At 45.1% G+C, this 20,032-nt stretch overlaps 1 protein-coding gene across 7 annotated transcripts in view; it reads right to left on the bottom strand.

The window, feature by feature from the left end:
- Positions 1 to 667: 667 nt before the first annotated feature.
- LARP4B (La ribonucleoprotein 4B) overlaps positions 668 to 20,032 on the bottom strand; it is a 115,515-nt gene continuing 96,150 nt past the window's right edge. For 4 of the 7 annotated variants that reach the window (XM_037733301.1, XM_017514070.2, XM_017514073.2 and 1 more), the window contains 10 exons: positions 18,136 to 18,246; positions 16,956 to 17,009; positions 16,660 to 16,869; positions 13,144 to 13,250; positions 12,450 to 12,701; positions 8,302 to 8,347; positions 6,236 to 6,400; positions 3,006 to 3,130; positions 2,697 to 2,910; positions 1,040 to 1,327 (listed from right to left, as the gene is read on the bottom strand). In XM_037733301.1, coding sequence (XP_037589229.1) covers positions 1,040 to 1,327; positions 2,697 to 2,910; positions 3,006 to 3,130; positions 6,236 to 6,400; positions 8,302 to 8,347; positions 12,450 to 12,701; positions 13,144 to 13,250; positions 16,660 to 16,869; positions 16,956 to 17,009; positions 18,136 to 18,246 — 1,572 coding nt within the window. Of the gene's footprint in view, positions 1,328 to 2,696; positions 2,911 to 3,005; positions 3,131 to 6,235; positions 6,401 to 8,301; positions 8,348 to 12,449; positions 12,702 to 13,143; positions 13,251 to 16,659; positions 16,870 to 16,955; positions 17,010 to 18,135; positions 18,247 to 20,032 lie in introns of all 7 variants that reach the window. The other 3 variants (XM_017514074.2, XM_017514064.2, XM_017514063.2) reach the window with 2 other exon arrangements.

The following is a 20,032-nucleotide window of genomic DNA, read 5'->3' as shown; positions in this document are numbered from 1 at the left end:
AACCACAAACACCATTCTCTCACAACCACATAACTCTTAAATCCATGTGCTGATGCAGAAGTACAGGAAGACATCCACATGGAGCTGACCAAGATGTGGACTCTCTCCAACCAGAGTGCTGGGGAATACGGACAGAAATGTGCACAGAGCAGGGCCGGAGCCGTCAGCTCATAGGGGTCAAAACAACATCATGGTGCAACCTCCGGTAACATGTCAGTGGGCAACAGTTTATGTTTTCATTTAGGTTCTATTCACAATGTGCTTGGAATTTATATTACATAATAACCACTGGAAACTGGAGTGAGAAGCTGGTTACTTGCTTGCAGTGCGTCAGAACCAAGGTTCCGTGTCTCCCTGGGGTGGCCCCTGCAGGTTCACTCTGCCCACAAGATCAAAACGGATGCGCTCTCTACATTCTTAAATGCCAGAGTCCCCTACTAACGGCTTAGGTGGAAGCACAGCTCCCACATCAGCACTGATACCCTGGCGTGGCCAGCACTGCCTCCATGAGGCCACACCTGCCTCTGCCAGGGCCACTGGCCCTCATTCATCTGTGGGGACGTTCTAGAGATACGCACTTGCAGACTAGTTACCAAAAAAAAAAAAAAAAAAAAAAAAAAAAAAAAAAAAAAAAAAAAAAAAAAAAAAAAAAAAAAAAAAAAAAGTAGTATAGTTCCCTTAATTTAGAAAAACTCACTATATATAGCTTGCCGAAGTTCAGAGCCACATGGAGGCTTAATAAAAAATACCAATTTGTTAGGATAAATGCATTTTCTATCTTGGAAAAAAAAAATCAGACTTATACATCACCTCCAGTTAAGCACCAACCTAAAATAAGGTTTGTATTAATTAAATCCTGAAAAATTGATTTTTTTTCAAGAGGGGAGAATCCAACTCACAGAAGAAAACCAACTTGAGGATCCCACGGGCCTCAGACACTGCAAGCTCCTAACCAGCGGCTCGCCCTCGCACTGAGTGGGAAGAGTGTCTCATTTGTGGTTAACACAGCGCTCTGCGACCCCTCCCAGACGTACGGTTTTCACTGAGGAGACTTGGGGGGAGTGCTCTGCTCTCGGCTGAGACGCTTCCCCATGGCTGAGGGCGAGGGTCGGCCCCCTGCCGGCCGCCTCTGGTCTCTGGGGGCTCCAGGTGTGGACTTGAGGGCTGGGGGCTCCCGGTATCTCTCCACAGGGTCTGCCAGCTTCTTTTCCTCCTTCCCACAACTAGCAGTGTTTGGCTTTTGTTCTTTTTGGGGTTGCAATGGGGAAGAAGGAGGCTCTTTACTCGTTCTCTGACAAATCTCTGCGTAGCTGGGCTTTCGCAATTCCTGAAAACAGACAGTTCCGGGTTACCTGTGTGAAACCGTGCCTCAAGGGACAAGACAGGAAATCAAGCTCACTTAAGATAAAAGAGTTTTCAATTGTAACTAAGTTTCCATCTTCACTAGTGTTTTTAACTTCTAGAAAGTTCATAAAATTCAATGATTTGGTTTCCTCTGCAGTATAACATTCCCTCTGTGCTACTCTAATAATGCCTAAAAAATGGATAAAATTAGAAAAGGCATGAGAAGAAAAGGGCTGACTGAACACCATGCCCTATCCAGCCCTATGCCTGCTTGAGCAATGTGGAAGCCTAGGAGGAGTCCTGATGCTGCCTGTGCTCACCACCCCACCTCAGGACAACAGAGGGGTGTCCCGAGTGCCCACAGCGAGCAATGGACTCTCACGTGGTACCCAACCTTGAAAGGTAAACTCCAAAAACAGTCTTTAAATAAAAATGGTCTGCACATTTCAAACTACAAAGAACTGGAAATGTGTAAGAATGATGAAGGCAGCTAAAATCTTCACAGAAATGTATAAGAGGGTTTTCAGATAAGTGGAAGCGTAAAGGCTAAACTAAAATATTTCACTCACCTACAAAACTATCGCCTTCATAGTATTTTAGTGAGGGCGGGAACAACAGAGTCTCGCTCTGCCTCCTAGGCTGGAGTGCAGTGGCATGGTCTCAGCTCACTGTCTCCCAGGTACAAGCAATTCTCCTGCCTCACCCGCCCGAGTAGCTGGGACTACAGATGCATACCACCACGACTGGCAAATTTTTTATATTTTTAGTAGAGATGGGGTTTCACCGTGTTAGCCAGGATAGTCTTGATCTCCTGACCTTGTGATCCCCCTGCCTCAGCCTCCCAAAGTGCTGAGATTACAGGCCTGAGCCCCCGCACCCGGCCCGGCCTTTAATAACTTTAGCTTATTAAAAAATTCTTTTTAAGACTCAGCCCAGGGGACAATAATGGATTAATCTACCAAATCAAGGAAAAAGCTCACCCAAGATTAAACTACAGAAGACACAATTCAGAGTAAGTGAGGCCATGGTTCACCCAGTAGGGAAACCAGCAGAAAAGAAGTCGCTGGGGTTCAGGCCTGCTGGGCCCACAGGGATCGGCGGGTGGTTAGGCCACCATCTTACTCTTCCTTTCTCTTCATCAGACACACAACATGTGTGCACGCACACACACAGACACACACACAGAAACAGGAGCTAGGGTCTTGTGACTACTCAAGAAACCTCTACTGACCAACAATGAAATTAAGGACTACGTCGTGGTCCAAGAAAGAACTGGAGTAGTGGGAAATTACTAGCAAATGTTAAAGGTATTTGGTACAGGAAACACAACACAGATCCAAATAAAAACCCACCAAATTAGATGTGATTAAAAAACGAGCAGGTGCAGGAGTGCGCAGCGTCTGTTCACACCAGAGCCTCGCGGCTGTCGTGCAGGAAGGCAGGCACGAGGTACGTACCGTGGCGGCTCCGTTCACCTGCACCGATTTACATGCTGTCGCAGTGAGGGCGGGAGGAAGTCTGTCCACACTGTGGGCTTCCCTCTGTTTCTCCGCCACCTTGGGATCACTGTAAAAATGCCACCCAATATTTGAATCTCATGCAACATCACAGGCCACTCAAGTCAGTAAACACCAAGGCGCTGGTAGAACACCAATACTCACTCGGGTAAATGAGCTGGGGAGGGGGATCTCTCGTATGTTGCTGATACAGCACAAGACGCAGGCACCGAGGGCTCTCTGGAGACCACTACAGGAAGAGTATTCATGCTCGAATCTGCACTGAGGGTCTGAAACAGGGTCGAGAGTGTTCATCAGAGTTCTGCCGGCACTAAGCGGAGCTGGTACCAGTGCCCATTCACCCCACCTGAGAACAGCCTTGGGAGAGAGGCACGAGGACATAGGGAAAGAGAGTCTTCTACAGCAAAAATGTCACAAAGAGCCTGGGACTGTCCTCTGCCCCACAGAGCACTCACCCTTCTCTTTCTTGGCAAATGCCCCATTGCTCTTCCGTCACGGGCCCTTATCTGCTCTCCTGCAATGATGATCTACAAGCTTATTTCTTCTATATATATATGTATATATATATATATATATATATATATATATATATATATATATAAAATTGCACTTTAGGTTCTGGTGTACATGTGCAGAACATGCAGGATTGTTGCATGGGTACATACATGGCAATGTGGTTTGCTGCCTCCATCCCCCCATCACCTATACCTCGCATTTTCCCACCCCAACCTCCCTACCCGCCACTGTCCCTCTCCTGTTCCCCCTCAACAGACCCCAGTGTGTGATGCTCCCCTCCCTGTGTCCATGTGTTCTCACTGTTCAACACCCGCCTATGAGTGAGAACATGTGGTGTTTTTCTGTTCTTGTGTCAGGTTGCTGAGAATGGTTTCCAGATTCATCCATGTCCCTACAAATGACACGAACTCATTGTTTTTTTATGGCTTATTTCTTAACCGAACAGTCATCAAACACATCTTACCCACCTGGCACTTTGGGCCCAGCATGGTGTGGCACAAAACCACACACACATCTCCTGGGTGTTGAGTCCTAACACTGTTCAACATGACTCATTCACACAGCTGATAAAAAATGATCAGTGCCTCCACATCTGTATAAATGTGGGCTCCCTGAGGCAGGTGGCAGGCACTGACAGCAGCTGTCCCTGAATTCACAACAACCCCAGGAAGCAGGTGGGCTAATGCCCCCATCTCAACAGATGGGGAAACTGAGGCCCAATACATCTAAGTTAATCCGTCCACGGTCAGAAAGCTAAGGACTAAGTGAAACTTATTCCCTCCTTACTCCAGCCAGCAAGCCCCTCCCTGTGCAGTGGCTATTTTATCTGTGCTTGATCTTATTCACATGGGACATCATGACACACTTGTCATGCAACTTAAAAAAGGCAGGAGGGCAGGCGGTCTTCAAACTTCTGCCCTTAAATGAAGGCGGACAACAGACTGAGAGCCCTTCCAGCCCGAGAACCAGTACCTGCTGCGACTCCTGTGCTTGAGCAGCAGGAATCCAGCTTGGTGCAAACAGGATGGCAAAGGACTCCTTTTGCAAAAGTTCATTTTAAACTCAGTGTAAGGGCCGGGTGGCGCGGTGGTTCATACCTATAATCCTAGCACTTTGGGGGGCCAAGGTAGGCGGATCACCTGAGGTTAGAGGTTCCAGACCAGCCTGTTCAACAAGGTGAAACCTACTCTCTACTAACAACACAAAAATTAGCCTGGCATGGTGGTGCCTGCCTATAATCCCAGCCACTCGGGAGGCTGAGGTGAGGCAGGAGAATTGCTTAAATCTGGCAGGCAGAGGTTGCAGTGAGCCAGGGTCATGCCACTGCACTCCAGCTTGGGTGACAGAGCAAGATTCCATCTCAAAAAATAAAAATAAAAAAATTCAGGCTATGTTCTGTCCCAATGCAACTGAAATGCAGATCCACAACTGCACTCATGAAGCAAGTCAGAGTGACCATCACAAGCTCCATGTCAATAGGGGAAGGGCTGAACCCCATCATTTCTGCAGTCTCCACCCTACTTTGAAACTCACAGGCCATGCTGTCGACTTAAGAAGCTCCCAAGCAGCAGCAGCAATGGAGTCTGCTGCACCTAGCTGGTGGCATGAGGCTCAGGGGCAGGCTTTTCAAAGCAGCAATTCTTTTTTCAAGAGAAACGTTACACAGAAACTCAAAATGGGCGCGGCAGTAGCTGCTGTTTCTGAAGCAGGCCTGCCTCTTCTCCTCCACTCAGTACCAAGGGGTATAGGCCACAGTTTGAAAACTGGAATTCATGGTCTTTCAAGTGCATTTCTTCTCAGGGCACGAATACCTCAGAAATTATGGGGTGGCAATTTAAGGCTATGTGACAGAATTCTGGAATGCACTCAACCTCCAAGGTTGAAAACAGGAGTGTGACCATGTACCAATATGAAAAGGAAGAGACACGTCACCTCGCTTTAGCCTAAAGATACTACCTCAAAATCCACCTTAAATTCTGCCCTAGAAACTGAGGAACTGTTCTATCTACTACGGTGCCTTCCCGAAAGCCTGGGGAGGAAGAGATGCTGACTCTGCAGACCTGAGTGGGGTAGCAGGTGGCATGGTCATGTGGCATGGAATAGACCCGCAGTGACTCTGAGGCACAGCTGGGGAAAGGGCCCCTGGGACAGGAGACGAAGGCAACCACGAGTACTTGGCAGGCTCTTCCTGTGCACAGTAAGTAACTGGGCAGAAAGTTTCTCTGCACCTTCCAGAGCCGTCAAACGCCAGGTGTGGCAACTGGACCAGTCCCTTTACCTCGCTAAGCACATTAGAGACCAGGAGCTCTGGGCTGAGTGTCCTCTGGCATCTGCAGCTCGGAATGGCTCCTGGGATGATGTTCACTGCCCTGGCGGGAGCACCCCGTGGGGCAGCCCAGACCTTACCAGAAACCACCAACACTACACTGAGGACCTCAGTGTAGGTCCTCCCAAGCTTCTTGCTCCTGTCTCACGTAGATCACTATGCATTTTAATGATTTCCAATGTAATTCAGATTTTTCTATTTCATTCTGTTTTTTTATAAAACAAAGGCAGGTCTAAATAAAAATGATAACAATTCAATCTAAGTTTCTGGGTGAGAGAAAGGGTCTATACGGCATGTCATGGCACAGCTTTCTACCTTGGACTTCATCAGACAGCAAGGTTCAGTAGAAGGCCCAGCCCTGGGTTCAAGGCTGGCCTTACTCCAAATCTGTGTGACCTCTGCAATCACCTGGCCTCCAAGCCTCTCCTGAGTATTAAAAACAAACATGTATAAAGAGCTCGGTAAAGAGCCTGACATGGAACCCGTACCTAGACAGTGTTGACAACCATTAGACATGTAACAGATCCCTTACCCTTTCTTTGGATGATCCTATTATCAAGCCAGATAGCCTGTTTTCAAACAAGTCCTCTGTCTTCAAATTGCCCGCAGCTCCAGGTAACGGAGGGAAGTTGGATAGCCCCAGCTCGAAGCTTGGCGATGGAGGCTTTGGTGGCGTTGGAGACTGTGTCTGGCTGCTCTGCAACAGAATGACACCCCAGGGTCATGGTATGGAAATAGAAGGCCAGGCAACTTCTCATTTCCACACCTGTTGGGAAAATATCTGCAAAAACAACACGCAGATCATTCAACCCAGACAAGCGCTTCCTCACCCAATCGAAGGTCCTCTCCCAAGCAGCTTCAACCACCTAGAGCAGAGCTGTGAAACTGAAATCTCAAGGCTGCTGCCGCCCAAGAAACATGTCAAAAAGGACACAGTAAGGCTAAGGTGCCATCCAAAGAGCCATTCACCCGTGGCTACCAGCACTCACGAACGGCAGGGCAGCTAAAGGCAAGAAAGGCGCTCTGGAGTGACTCCAGCCCATCAGATGGAAAGCAGGGCAGCCTGGGTCTAGACATTAAACTTTCCCATTTCCAGACAAGTATTGTGATTACACATAGTTTTTCATGTAAGTCACAAAGATAACTGTAAAAAAACAAAATATGACACTTTCTCCACTCTCCACAACCTGTGTAAGAAATGTTACACATATTCGTATCAAAAAAGTGGTTTAACAAAAGGGGAGCTTGAATTCTCTGAAAATCAACTTAAAGGTTTTATTTTTAAATAATTAAAAACACAGTATTTGATAACAAATTCTGATCAGATTCTTTGACTTCAAGAAAGCAAACTCAGTATAACAAGAAGTGAGTATACTTTGCAAGCCCAAATCTCAAGAGAAAGGCAATGATACCTTTTTATTGGAAAATGATCTATCGACCTGCTTTAACAAGTTGGCAGTCATTTTGTGAGTAAACAGTTCCTTGGCTGAAGGACACATGGCACAGAAAGCGGAAATGAGTTTCTATTTAGTTTAGAAATGAGTTTATGTTAACTAAAGAATACAAGTATTTTTGGTTGGAAAAATGAGCTACTTCGACTAGAATGCAAAGCTCTCTTAGAATTCACCTAACTTATACCACAGGAAGGTGATTCCCTACATCAGTAGATTCTAGAGAAAATATGCATGCCAGAACTCAAGTGAAAGCAGGTCAAAGGAAGAAAATGAATTCAGGCTGATCCGAATCCCAGTCTGTGCTGGGCATTCCTCTTGTTTCTCTGCTCCATGGTACAGGCGCCTAATTTTAGCTTAGCTTTTCCCAGTTAGGTGCCCTTGGAAGTAAGCTTGTGCCTACTAAGTAGCTGGCAACTGGCTCTCTATAACCTAGTATTGCGAACACGATGCTCAAAGTAATCCTGCAAAGCTGTAAGTTACACATGGCCACTATGATGGCAAAGCAGTTTTAAACACCCTCGGCATGTTGCTGAGGTGACCATAGCTTTTCAGAAGATAAGCATTATTAGAGACAACCTTCCCCAAAAATGTATTTAAATCTCAACTTGTAGAAGCAAAATGGGCCGGCAACAACTGTCCTGATGTTGGAGTTACAACAGATGGGGCTTCACTTGGAAGGCAGTGTTAAAATTCTCTAGGATCTGAGCGCGTCTTGGTGAGGTCCAAGTACTGGTCAGGTCCCATGAGCATGGTTAGACCCAAGGCTCACACACTTTTCAGCATCTGTACCTTTCTGAGGTCCTGAACACATGCACTGAAGACAATGAGCGTACACTCTGTCATCAGTACAACACGGGGCCACATGCTGAAGCTTCTAAGCAGGTCACAGTCATGAACACATGCATCAGCAAAGCAAAGCAAAACAAAACAAAACAGAAACGGCTGTGGGAAAACATCACATCAGGAACAACAGTGCCCCTGCGTTTCATAACCAATGTTTAGATGCTCGCCCTGTTAGTCCAAATGGTTACAGGAATTCACTAATTCCAACTGGAATTAACTGATAAAAACTACCTTACCAGGTTTGTTTGGTATAAATTAGATTTAAATATCTTGTAAAGAAGCATATGCTTTATGTACTCACTGTAAACTTCTCCTCCCTTTTCTTCCGGTAGCCAAAGGAATTCTTCCTAGAGGAGTGAAAAGTGAAAGATTGTTATTTTTTTCCCCCACTTGGGAGAATTTATTGTTGAGCACGTTTGCGCTCACATAACCAAAGTGCACATTAATTCAGTCTTTAACACTAACAAAGATGACTTTTGATTCTAAAATCCCAACTTTAAGAAGCATAAGCAGAACAACACAAAGTTTACAGCAACAGGATAATGCAGGAGTCCAGGAAAGTAACAAAAAAGGAAAACACTGACTGAAGCCATCTCCCTAGTGCCTCTTTGGGATGTCTGTTGAGACATGAGTACTGAAGATCTACTGGGTCGAAATGACAAAGATACATAAAATACGAGCCTAAGCACCATCAGTGAGTTGTTTAAAATGGTGGTGAGAATTTCTCCAATGCAGATTTGCTTTACATCAGAATTTAAAAGGCCCCAAACACCCTATCCCATCCCTTTAGATTTAAATATCCTTTGCCCTCTCAGCTTCCACCACCACTACCTCAATGGCTGATCCCTTCCACGAAAGGCACGCAAAGACTTCCTGTCCCCACCCTCGAGCCTCAGCAATCTTGTTCTGGATTGCCCCTGCAGGCAGCAAAGCCACACCACACACACAGCTGATAACCAGATGGACAGACACTGACTAAGTGGTGACTTCATTCACATGGAGCCCTGAGACACTAGGATGGCCAAGACATTCTCATTTCCCTGGACAGGCTTATGTAATCTAACAAGTCACATGACACACATTAATTTCACTTTATAATTTAATAGAATGCAAAGACTCCCCCAAAGGCCTTGTATTACATAACCTGGAAAGGAGTTAAGAAACAGTCTTAACTAATTCCTTCATTTACAGAAAACCAAAAAGCAGTCTTGCCTAAGATGGCCAAACATTGGAATACTCCGTGGACCCTCAGGCCAGCCCCTCTGGGGGAAGGAAGCACAAACCTTTAGGGTTCTAGAGCAAACCCACGTTATCTCCTACAGGAAACATTATAGAAATAGCTCCTGGCTCTCTACTGGGCCTGAGGAGACCGCAGGCTAGAGTATGGGATATGGATGGGCACTGAGCCACAGGCGGGGCACAAATCCTGGCAACCCTCCCTCCTGTAGGAATAGGTAGCTTGGTGCTCCTTGTCCTGGCCTGCATTAAGGACAGCTACCGCAGTACACACCTAGCTCAGCACCACTCCCTAATTGAAGGTGCTCCCAAAACCCAGGGAGCTGAACTCCCACTCCGCTGTGACAGGACTCAGAAGTAGCGGAAAGGTGGGGCGACACTGGCTCATGACCAGAGCTAGGGTTAACAGCGGGATGAGAGTCTTGAGTGGGACAGGACTCAGCTGGTCATGGGGACCTGGTAGGGGTGTGAGATGGATGGTGCCAGCACCTGCTTGTCCAGAGTCACCACCCTGAGTGCCAAAGGGAAGGATATCAGTAACATGGGAGAAGGATGTCCTGCAGGGCTCGGCACAGGGCATTCCTCTGCCAAGGGCAGCTTGCTCATCACTGCTGGCTGGAACGCAGGAGCACCATCCCTTGGAACACAGTGGTGTCCAGGACACACACCTACCTGCCATAGGGTCCTACCCCAGTCACCATCAGTGGGCCCAGCCAACACTCCCACACCCTCGCTGGGCTCCACGTAACCCGTGTCAGACCCAGAAGCCCACCTTCGGCCTCAAAACACTGTCAGCTGTCAGTGCCCATTCGTGCAGAGAACAGGCTGGCCAAGCCAAGGCTCAGCAACAGGGCCATAAGGGGTTCCAGCTCATAAGTGGCAGCAAGGGAGCCAGGGTGGACCTGGCACCACTGAGGAAACATTACTGTGACACCCGCGACTCTGAACGTGGTGCTGTGAAGGCCTGAGACCCTGAAGAGGCATGCTTCCCCCAGGTGAACCTAATGGTAGCTCCACCAAGGAAGCAAGACACCTTGCGCCTGGGGCTCCTCATGCCATTCAATCCAGCTCCCACACAAGGGTAGGGAAGTGTGTCTGGACTCCAAGAGGTTCACCAGGGCATCTTAGCACTTTGGTCCAATAGAGGAAGTTAATGGAAAAAAAACAAAACCTCCCAAAAGGGGGAGGTTGAGGCATGGCTACTGTGGATCAGGTTTCTCAGGGGAAGCAAAGCCTGGAGCACCTCCCTGCGAAGCAGCACAAGCTCCTTCTAAAGACAGAGGGAAGGAGGAGGTTACAAGTCGGCTCTGGCTTCACGACCCATTGCAGAAACAGGCTGTGGGAGCCGCATGCACTTTCCCCGCCCATTGTGTCCGTGTGATGTATGCTTCCTAAACCACTCCCTGCTGCAGTGCTTAGGTTTCGGGTGGGAGAACAGTCATCCTCATTTGGTGGGGAGACAGAGGGTCTCCACTGGTACAAAATCTGCATCTGTTAGGCAAAAGCATAAACCTGTTACAATTGCATTTGGAAGTTCAAGTCTTATTGAAAGGCAGACCACATTCGTTAGCAAGGTTTGGCCCCTCACCTTCAAAGCCACCTGTATACACTTTGTGAGGTGGCTGGAATTCAACAAACCCCACTCTCATTTGCCAGGAAGCTTCTAGTGATGCTCTTATGAACAGGGCATGCTGAAGGGCGCAGGAGGCTGAGGCCAAGGACCTTGTCCGACTAGTCTGCTTCCTTTCACACCATGCCCAAAACTGATGCCCCTCAGAGGGAGCCGGATGGCTTTGATGAGTGGGGCTCTGCCCGAAGTCTGAGCCGCAGCTCTACAGGCCCCCTTTCTCCAAGCTTCTGGGCCCTAAGAACCCCAAACTAAGCCCCAGGGATAAGAGCTGCTCCCTGAAGTCGCTGACTCTGCATGACACAGTAGGCCCCTTTTGGCTTTGCATCTCCAAGGCCTGTTAAGCCAATCTGACGCCGTGTTTCCTGTGAGACACAGCCCAGTGCTGGCTCTCCCCAACCACGGCACCTTCCTATGCCACTGCGCAATCCCTGCAGGGCCTCCCATGTGCTCATTTAATCATCACAGGCAGGAAATGAGATGCTTCTCATGCCTCTTTATGTTGAATTCTCACTGCACAGGGCACGTGCACTGTGGCAGGTGGGAAGAGGAGCTTGCGCATGAGGCATGGTGCTGTGCACTTTGTGTACAGAAAACTTAGCAAAGCTCAGGAAGTCGAGTCACTTGCTTGTCACTTATGAGAGGAAACTCCTGATGGTCCTTATCAAGGCAAGGACTGAGAAGACTAACTGGCCTGATCAACAATGGTCACGTGAAGTGGCTCACACCTGTTAGGCCAGCACTATGGAAGATGAAGGCGGGAGAATGGCTCTAGGCCAGGAGTTTGAGACCAGCCTGGGCAGCACAGTGAGACCCTGCATCTACAAAAAACTTTAAAAACAGCCAGGCAAAAAAAAAAATAAAATAAGATAAAAAAATAAAAAAGACTCAGGGTGGGGGGAGGGGGGGTCAAACACACAAAAAAAGCCAGGCATGGTGTTGTGGATCTGAAGTCCTAGCTACTCAGCATGCTGAGGCAACAGGATTGCTTGAACCTAGGAGTTCAAGGCTGCAGTGAGTCATGATCACACCACTGTACCCCAGTCTGGGCAACAGAGCAAGACCCTGTCAAAAAAACAAAATCAAAAACCTGCTACAGTCTTGATGCCCCCCCAGAATTAAACAAAACCAAAAACAGTGGGCAGAGAGCACAGCCACGACCCATCCTGGCTGGTCTCAACGTGGATGAGATGGGACTTGGTTACCTGCTCCAGTCTCCACCTGCAGTGCTGCTGCACACTCGGCTGGAGGGCGCCAGGCCAGGAGCCATGGGGCAGAGCCTGGACACCGCCCTCACAGAGGGGCCTGGTGAGCCAGGGACACTGCTAAGGGAAGACTGCAGGCACACAGGGTGGAGTCTACGACATCTACAATATCTAAAATATCTACAGTTCTCACTGAGCTATTTTATAATACAAAAAAGATGAAGCCATTTAAGTCTCAGCAATTACATAAATCCCTTTATGTTTATAGCCTTCTGTTAGATTTAGCAATATTTAAAGACAATTATAAAACATATCTAAATTAAAGAATATCTAAAATATTAGTAGTTTATGATGGTACACAGTAGCTGCTCAACAACTCACCTTCCCCTCCCTAAACCAGGAGAGGATTCAAGACTGCTTGGCTCCACACGCCCAGGTGCAGCCTCTCTCTTGGCATATGCTGAAGGGTTTTGTATCCGTGTTCTAGTTTGACCTGCTTGCCTTGTTTGTGGACTCCGGACACCATTAATTAATCGATCTGCAGTGAAGTTAAATATTGAAGGACTTTCTAATAACCCAGGTCCTCTCTCTGCACTAGGAATCGCATGGCGCAAATGAGATTTACTAGGATTCCTGTAAATAAAAATGGTTTCATGTGTTCAGTTATAAAACGATCACGGTATTATATAACATGCATACTGACATGGAATATTTAAGCTGAAATCTGCCGTTTAATAAAAACAGGCTTTGGAATGGTTAACCCATAACATATAGGATAATGCAAATCTATTAACAATGTGCCACCATCCTGCTTAGCTGATTTTCAGTCCAGGCCCAAACTGAAGGCAGGCACATCTAATGTGTACAAGTTGCCCCAAAGCCTCCTCTGAGAGAATCTATCCTTTGAGCAGGCACCCATGGCAGACTGTGGTGCTCGGTCTTTACAGAATATAGCTGTGTGCTTTCGGCAGCTCTGTCTGCAAGGAGCAGGACTAGTGATCAAAGCTCTCTCATCCCAGCTCTGGAAGGGCAGTAGGGTAAAGCCCAAAACCGCTAGGACTACCTCGGAACTTGCCTGCTTCGAGGAGGATACTGTCTGAGGGAAGTCAGAGGAGACGCTGCAGGCTTGAACGTTGGAGACGTAAACCCATTTATAAATCCGGTATTTGGAAATGGAGTTACCTAGATTCATTTGAAAACAGACAAGTAAATAAACTAAAAAACAGACTTCAATTTGATTAATACCAACAAATCTGTGGAAACCGAGTACATTTCTTGATCTTGTCAGGGTCATGACCCACGTTGAGACATGTATCTTATAATTTTAATGGATGTTGTTTAGAACAACCAATGGGTGTTGTTTAGAAGTAGGCTAGAGCTTTTCTACATCCTTTCAGCCAATCCTTGCAAAAATCCAGTGAGGAGGAGGAACGACACACACGGAAGCTGGCACTGAGAGGAAAGTCGTGGTCAAGACTGCGTGGGCTCCAACAGGTGTTGTGACCTTTGACACATCAGTCTGAAAAAGTCCAAAGGCTGTACTATCTCCATTACTGGCAGGAAGTCAACAGTTCTTGATTCCTGATGACTTTAATACAACTTCTCAACGTCCTGAAGCTCAGGGACACCTGCACACTTACTGCTGCTCATTCAGCTTCATATACCCATAGCCTTGGACAGCACTTTTACCTTTGCCTCGACACAAGTCCTGCTCTGCTGATCAGGGTATTTTCAGATCATCATTATTCCCTAAGTCACAAGGTAAGTATGGCATGCAAATATACTGACATAAGATTCAGAAGAGCATTAGAAAGATTACAGAACCTCTAAAAGATCTTAAGTAGTTAAAAATATTAAGCATAGAATTTTAAGTATTGGTGAACTATTTCTAAAATCTACACACATACAAAAATGAAATAAAACTTAGTGTTAAAACAGTTCCTTTAAAAAAAAAAAAGAGATCAATCACTCTAATTCTCTGGCTTCTGGACCCATGGTTTCCAGTACGTTCTGAATCACTGACATTTTGCTCCTAATGCTCCTGACGCAGGGCACTTAGTTCCTGAGGGCCTTCCAGTCCACACCTTCCATGTCACTAAAGTAACAGAGATACGCATAGACCCCCTTCTTGTATGGGAAAAAAAAAAAGAAAAAGAAATACAAAAGGAAAAAAGCAAGTAATTCTCCTTAATTAGAGCTAACTGGAAGATAGAACAGAAAAAGAATATTAGAGATAGTTTAGGACCAAAATAACATCATACAAAAGGGGAACACTTAAAACTTCATTAGAATCTCCAATTTGCTACTTGAGAAACTCTATATTCTGTAAGAATCAAGCTATTTAAAAATAAATCACACAAGAAGAGTCCTTAATGTAGACTTAGATATCAGGCTGTAAATCATGGCAAGAGCAGTGAAGACTAATCATTTCATGAAAGGCATTTTACAGGCAGAGCCCTGATACTCAAGTAATTTTGCTGAAGCTAAAAAATAAAATTGGTCATATATAAAAAAAAGTTGATTATTAACACAATAACTTCCTATTATAACTTGTTGGGGATTAATAGGCATGATCTCTTCAGCTGCAGAACAAGGGACACACGTTTTAGAGCAAGTAAAAGGCTGCGATGGAGAACCCAGTTTCACAGACCCAGAGCAGGACCAGGCGGCTGTCACACGCCACAAGGACAACGCACAAGACAAGACAAGGCCGTAAACTGATCCAGGACCCCACGAAATCCCAGTCAGCGTCAACCATGATTAAAGAAATGAGAGAAGCACCTGCTGCAGGAAGAATGAAATAGGACAAGCATGGCAAGCCACGTGCGGGGATGATTCTTCAACTGCCAGAGCCTACGGACTTAAGTCCCTGTGAGGTTCTCTCGTGATATATTTTTGGGAAAAAGAAGTATTCAGCTATGTGTTCACTTTTACAGAATGTACTGCTTCAAAAAACCAGAAACTTTTCTTACCATTAGGATTTACTCAAAAGAGACAGAAGGAACTTTGCCAAAGGTTCTTCTAGTACAGTTGTTCCAGACTCAGGAGGAGACGGGGAACCTCTGAAAATCTCTCTTGACACATCCTGTCCCTGCCTGCCCTTCACATGGCCGTAGGACCTATTTTCTATTTTTTTTTTCTTTTATAAGAGGCGGGGTTGCACCATGTTCGCCAGGCTGGTCTTGAACTCCTGACCTCAGGTGATCCGCCTGCCTCAGCCTCCCAAGGTGTTAGGATTACAGGTGTAAGCCACTGCGCCAGGCCAGGACCTATTTTCTAAATGGAGTATGGTTTCATTTCTCTGCTTAGAAACCTTAGACAACTTCCCACAGCACCAGGCCAAAGCACACATGCCTCAGAATAGCTAAGCACCTGCACAGTTAGGCCTGGAAACATCCAGCTGGCTCCCGAACTCCCTGCCACCTGTCTACGCTTCAGCTCAGACGCCCACAAATCCATGACCATCTTCTGTTCATGCAACTTCTCTTTGATTCCTTCTGAAAAAACTCAACCTGAAAAGCTCGACTTGGATTACAACACGATCCCTGACGACACTGTCAGTTTCTGGTATTCTGTACCTGTGCCTCCCTGGCATGCTTGATTTTCCAGCCTGAGTTGTTTCATGGACCCTTATTTTTACTCTCCAGTGTACACAGGTGCTGTTTTCTCAAGTTCTCTCTGCTCTGAACCTACCCTCCTTTCCCGCCTGTCAGCAGTGATGTCCCTGCACATCTGGGTGCCTGACTCCCAACCACCGGATGATCCTGAGAGACCACCAAGTCTTTCCCTGACTTAGTCCACAGCAAAACCCTGGACACGAACTCTTGTCAAAGCTAGTAACTCAATTTCTGCTTTCTGACCATAACCTTCTATGTATTCTACCCTTCGATCTCTCTAATTGCAACTCACCTGCATTGCTACCTCATGCAAACCACTAGTCCATAAACCATCTTCACTTCTTAACCTAGACTTCAGTTTCAAGGACATGCTTATCAGTGTATTGCTGACTCTCATACATCCAGAGCCACCAAACTCATGCTAATTCCCACCAAAGACCCGCCTGATCTTTCAAGCATCTATAGCAGCACACACAGAGAAAATGTCTAGACCCAGTACAGACTCAGGAATGCCAACCACAGGCCTTCACAAAGGCCAAAATCTATAAAAAATTAATCATGTCAACCAACTCTAAGGCTGTTGAGAAGTGAGTAAAATAAGGCTGGTGAGACAGCAGGCCTTCTTGTCCTTGCTGTCAAAAGCCTATTCAACCCCTCTTCCACCTCAGTCAGTCCCCCTTGCACTGTCCTCCGTGTGGCGGACACAGGGTACATTACAGCTCTTAGCGAATTCTGTGTCTTGCTAAGAGGTGCATGTCAAGAGGGGAGAAGGGCTGGGCAAGGACTGTGAGCCCAGCAATCCAACGTTCTTTATGTACAAGCTCTGTTCTCAGCTAAATTTAAAATCCCCCACATAACTTGAAGGTCTCTTTTACTATGTCAGACTGCACATGTGTCCGGCTTCCTATTAGATGAGGATTCAAGTATCTAGCATAGTGTCTACAACATAAATTCCAAGTAACGAAAAGACTTACCAAGGGTGGGTCGAGATAGCTGTGCGTTGCTGACCACGTCTGGGGCGTGATCAGGCTGTACAGAGGGAACTGCTGCTGGGGGCTGTACATGGGAGGGAAGTAGAACGATGTCGCATAGCGCTGCTGGGCGTACAGGCTCACGTCCAGGGGTCTAAATCCATTCTTTGGCAAAAATGTGTTTATAGCTATCGCCTTTGCTTTAATCCGCGCCTGTTTGAAAATATGCAAGTTTCTATTCGAATACTTAAGAACACCAATTTGCAAATAAACCAAGTATAACCAATGGTCTTGCTTACCTTAATTGGTTTTCCTTGAAAAGTTTTGACTTCTTCTCGAAGGTATTTATAAGCCTAACGGCAAAATAAAGTGCAAAGTTCCATTCAATTAACCTTATGAATAAGATGCACGAATAATTCACTCAGTAGCTCAAACAGGGAAATATATAATTAAATTACGGTGAACAGAACCTAGAATAACGATTCTTGACACTCCCTGGGTCACAGATCCCTTAAAATAACGGTATAAGAGCTATGTAATGTATACCCCAAATTCTCACAAACAAGATTATATACAATTTTCTAAGTATTAATGGATACCACAGAAGTCTCCCAAAGACCACTGGCTAAGAATCTTGATCTGGCGGAAAATGATGAAAACTTAGTTCCTGGCATGAATCCCAATTTCAGGTTAGGAGTATGCAGTTCAGGAAATACCAGACAGGAAGGAAAAGGATTATGATCATAACATTCAGAAGTCATTCTTTACATATCTCCTTGTTCTTTCTCCACATTAATTCTACATTAAACCCCTATAAAACTGTGAAGGCTCTGCATCTCTGATGCAATCTCGCCTGACCACATTTGCCATGCAGACTAGCAGAGCTCACACTCTGCTCCACAAACATGGTTATCTTCCATTCCCCTTTTCCCCTTCTATCCAATTAAAACCCATCTTTCAGGTTTCTGTGTTTTCTTTTCGGAACCCCAGACATTGTTTATACCATTTAATACTTTATATAATATATGTGTTAGTTTCCCCACAAATAAGATGCTTCCCTTAAGGGGAGGAAAACTACTAACCCCTTACATCTCCTTACAGAGCTTACTTCTCAATACCATTAAAAGCATCTTCCAGCATACAATGATGTCCGCTGGAAGATGAAGATTAAGTTCGAATTTCCCCGCAAACACTTTGCAATTAGTGAAACTTTTCTCTGCCCAGACAGAAGAACAAAACTGATTTTCCAAGGTTGCTTTGCTTACAATGTTCTTAGAAAGTCACATGCTTTTTATATTGCTATAAAAACTGTCTATACAAAGACATTCATTTAAGTTTCTACAACTTGGTTTCCTCTGCCGATTATATTCCAACTTCCCATCACAAGTCAACTCAATGCCCAAGTGTAGTCCCCACAGGTACCAATACCAAAGACAGGTGAACTATGCACTTCATACGGTGACGGTAGAAAGAACTTACCTGTTGTGCATCAGCTTCTGTTTCAAATGTAATAAACCAATTATCATTATAGGCAAATTCACAGTTTATAAATTTCGGTAAATTATCTCCTTTAAATAGTGCTTCTACTTCCTAAGGGAAATAGAGATGTTAGAAATTAATTTTCAACAATGCCACTTTTCGTCCTCACCCAAAATTTTCTTAACAAATGCATTCTCTTAAGGAGCTATTCTTACACAAAGTCTATCATACCATGATGCCTAGTAAATCTGTCTTCCGAAAAGGATGAGGATTCAGTGGGGCTTCCAGAATCAGAATCACAATGCCATAGAGAAAAACAGTTACACAACCTACAGCTTCTCCTACTCTCAAGACACCGTTGAGCAAATTAATGTGAAAACCATCACATCATTTTCTGGGCTAATTGTATGACTTAAAAAAAATAAAAGGTAATTTAAGAAAAAAAAATTGCTTGGACTTTTGTTTCTAACCATGATGAGCTAGATTCACTCTCCCAGATGCGTCAATTTAAAAACCAAAGAAAAAATACATGAAGTAACGGTTTCAGGCCGTGAACCCCAGGCAGTACCTGAGTGTGATCCCCGAGAGGGACATGAACAAGAACAAGGCGGGTGGCCCTCAGTGCCTGGGTGAGCCTGCAGATGGCCTTCCCCACATCTTCAGCCTGGAGGATGAGAGGGAGCAAGCCCAGAGCAGGCTCACCCAGAGAGGAACGGTTTGTTTTCCCAGTAGCCAAAATGGAAAATTCTCCTAAATCCACAGGATAGCAGGGACAGTACTCAGAAGAGCACTGCTTCAGCAGTGGGGAAAATGAGCCCTAGAGAAAAGGCTGTTCTGATTCTACCTAACATGTTGGTTCCAATTAACTTAACTACATTTCAAAACAAAGCTCAAGAATGTTTATCAAGAATGTTTATTAAAATGCAAAATATTCCATAAAGTAAAACACTTACTATATATACATTTCATAGTCCATAAAAGGAAAGACTAAGCATATTAAATATATATGGGAGATTTTTTTTTATAAAAGGCCCAAAGTAACTTCACTGGAGATGAAAAACACAATGTCTGAAATTAAAACTACACTAAGTAAGATCAACAGCTGACTAGACACTTTCTGAAGAAAAGACAAAAGGGAGAACATTTAACAAAATAATGGCTCAATAAATTTCAAGTACCAGAAGCTTGAAAACTATACCAAAGCGTATTGCAATCAATTTGCTTAAAACCAGTAATAAAATCTTCACAGCAGCCAGAGAAAGACTTATCACATACAGAAGGATGGAGATAACAACCACCACAGAAAACTTATACCAGAATAGAGAATATCTTTAAAACACAGAAAGGGAGGAAAAAACCCCATCAATCCAGAAATCCATATGCAGCAAAAATATCTTTCATAAATAAGGGTGAAATAAAGATTTTCCAAACATAGTAAAGCTGAAAAAAAAATTCATCACCGGCAGACCTGTCCAAGACATTGCTAAAGGAATAACGAGGCAGAAGGAAAGTCCAGATGGACATAAAGCACTGTAAATGGTAAATATTGAATAAATGTAAAACACGTTTTTCTTATTTTTAATCTAAGAAATGACTTGTTTAAAGCAAACATAACAACGATGTATTGTGAGGCTTATGACTAGACAGAATTAGAATGTATGACAACAGCACAGGTCAGAAGTGGAGAATGGGAGCACATGGCTGGATGGTAAAGAGGCAAGGTGCTCTGTGAATTACACAGAGTCTAGTCAAATTAGGGGGTCAGCTAAAAGCCCTAAAGCAGGGGCGTCCAATCTTTTGGCTTCCCCAGGCCACATTGTAAGTAGAAGAACTGTCTTGGGCCACACATAAAATATACTAATGATAACTGATGAGCTTTAAAAAAAAAAAAAAAAAA

Source organism: Cebus imitator, unplaced genomic scaffold (genome assembly GCF_001604975.1).
Source record: "Cebus imitator isolate Cc_AM_T3 unplaced genomic scaffold, Cebus_imitator-1.0 Scaffold513, whole genome shotgun sequence".
Classification (NCBI taxonomy): domain Eukaryota; kingdom Metazoa; phylum Chordata; class Mammalia; order Primates; family Cebidae; genus Cebus; species Cebus imitator.
Note: the sequence above shows the minus strand (reverse complement) of the source record. Positions and strands in the feature narration are given on the sequence as shown.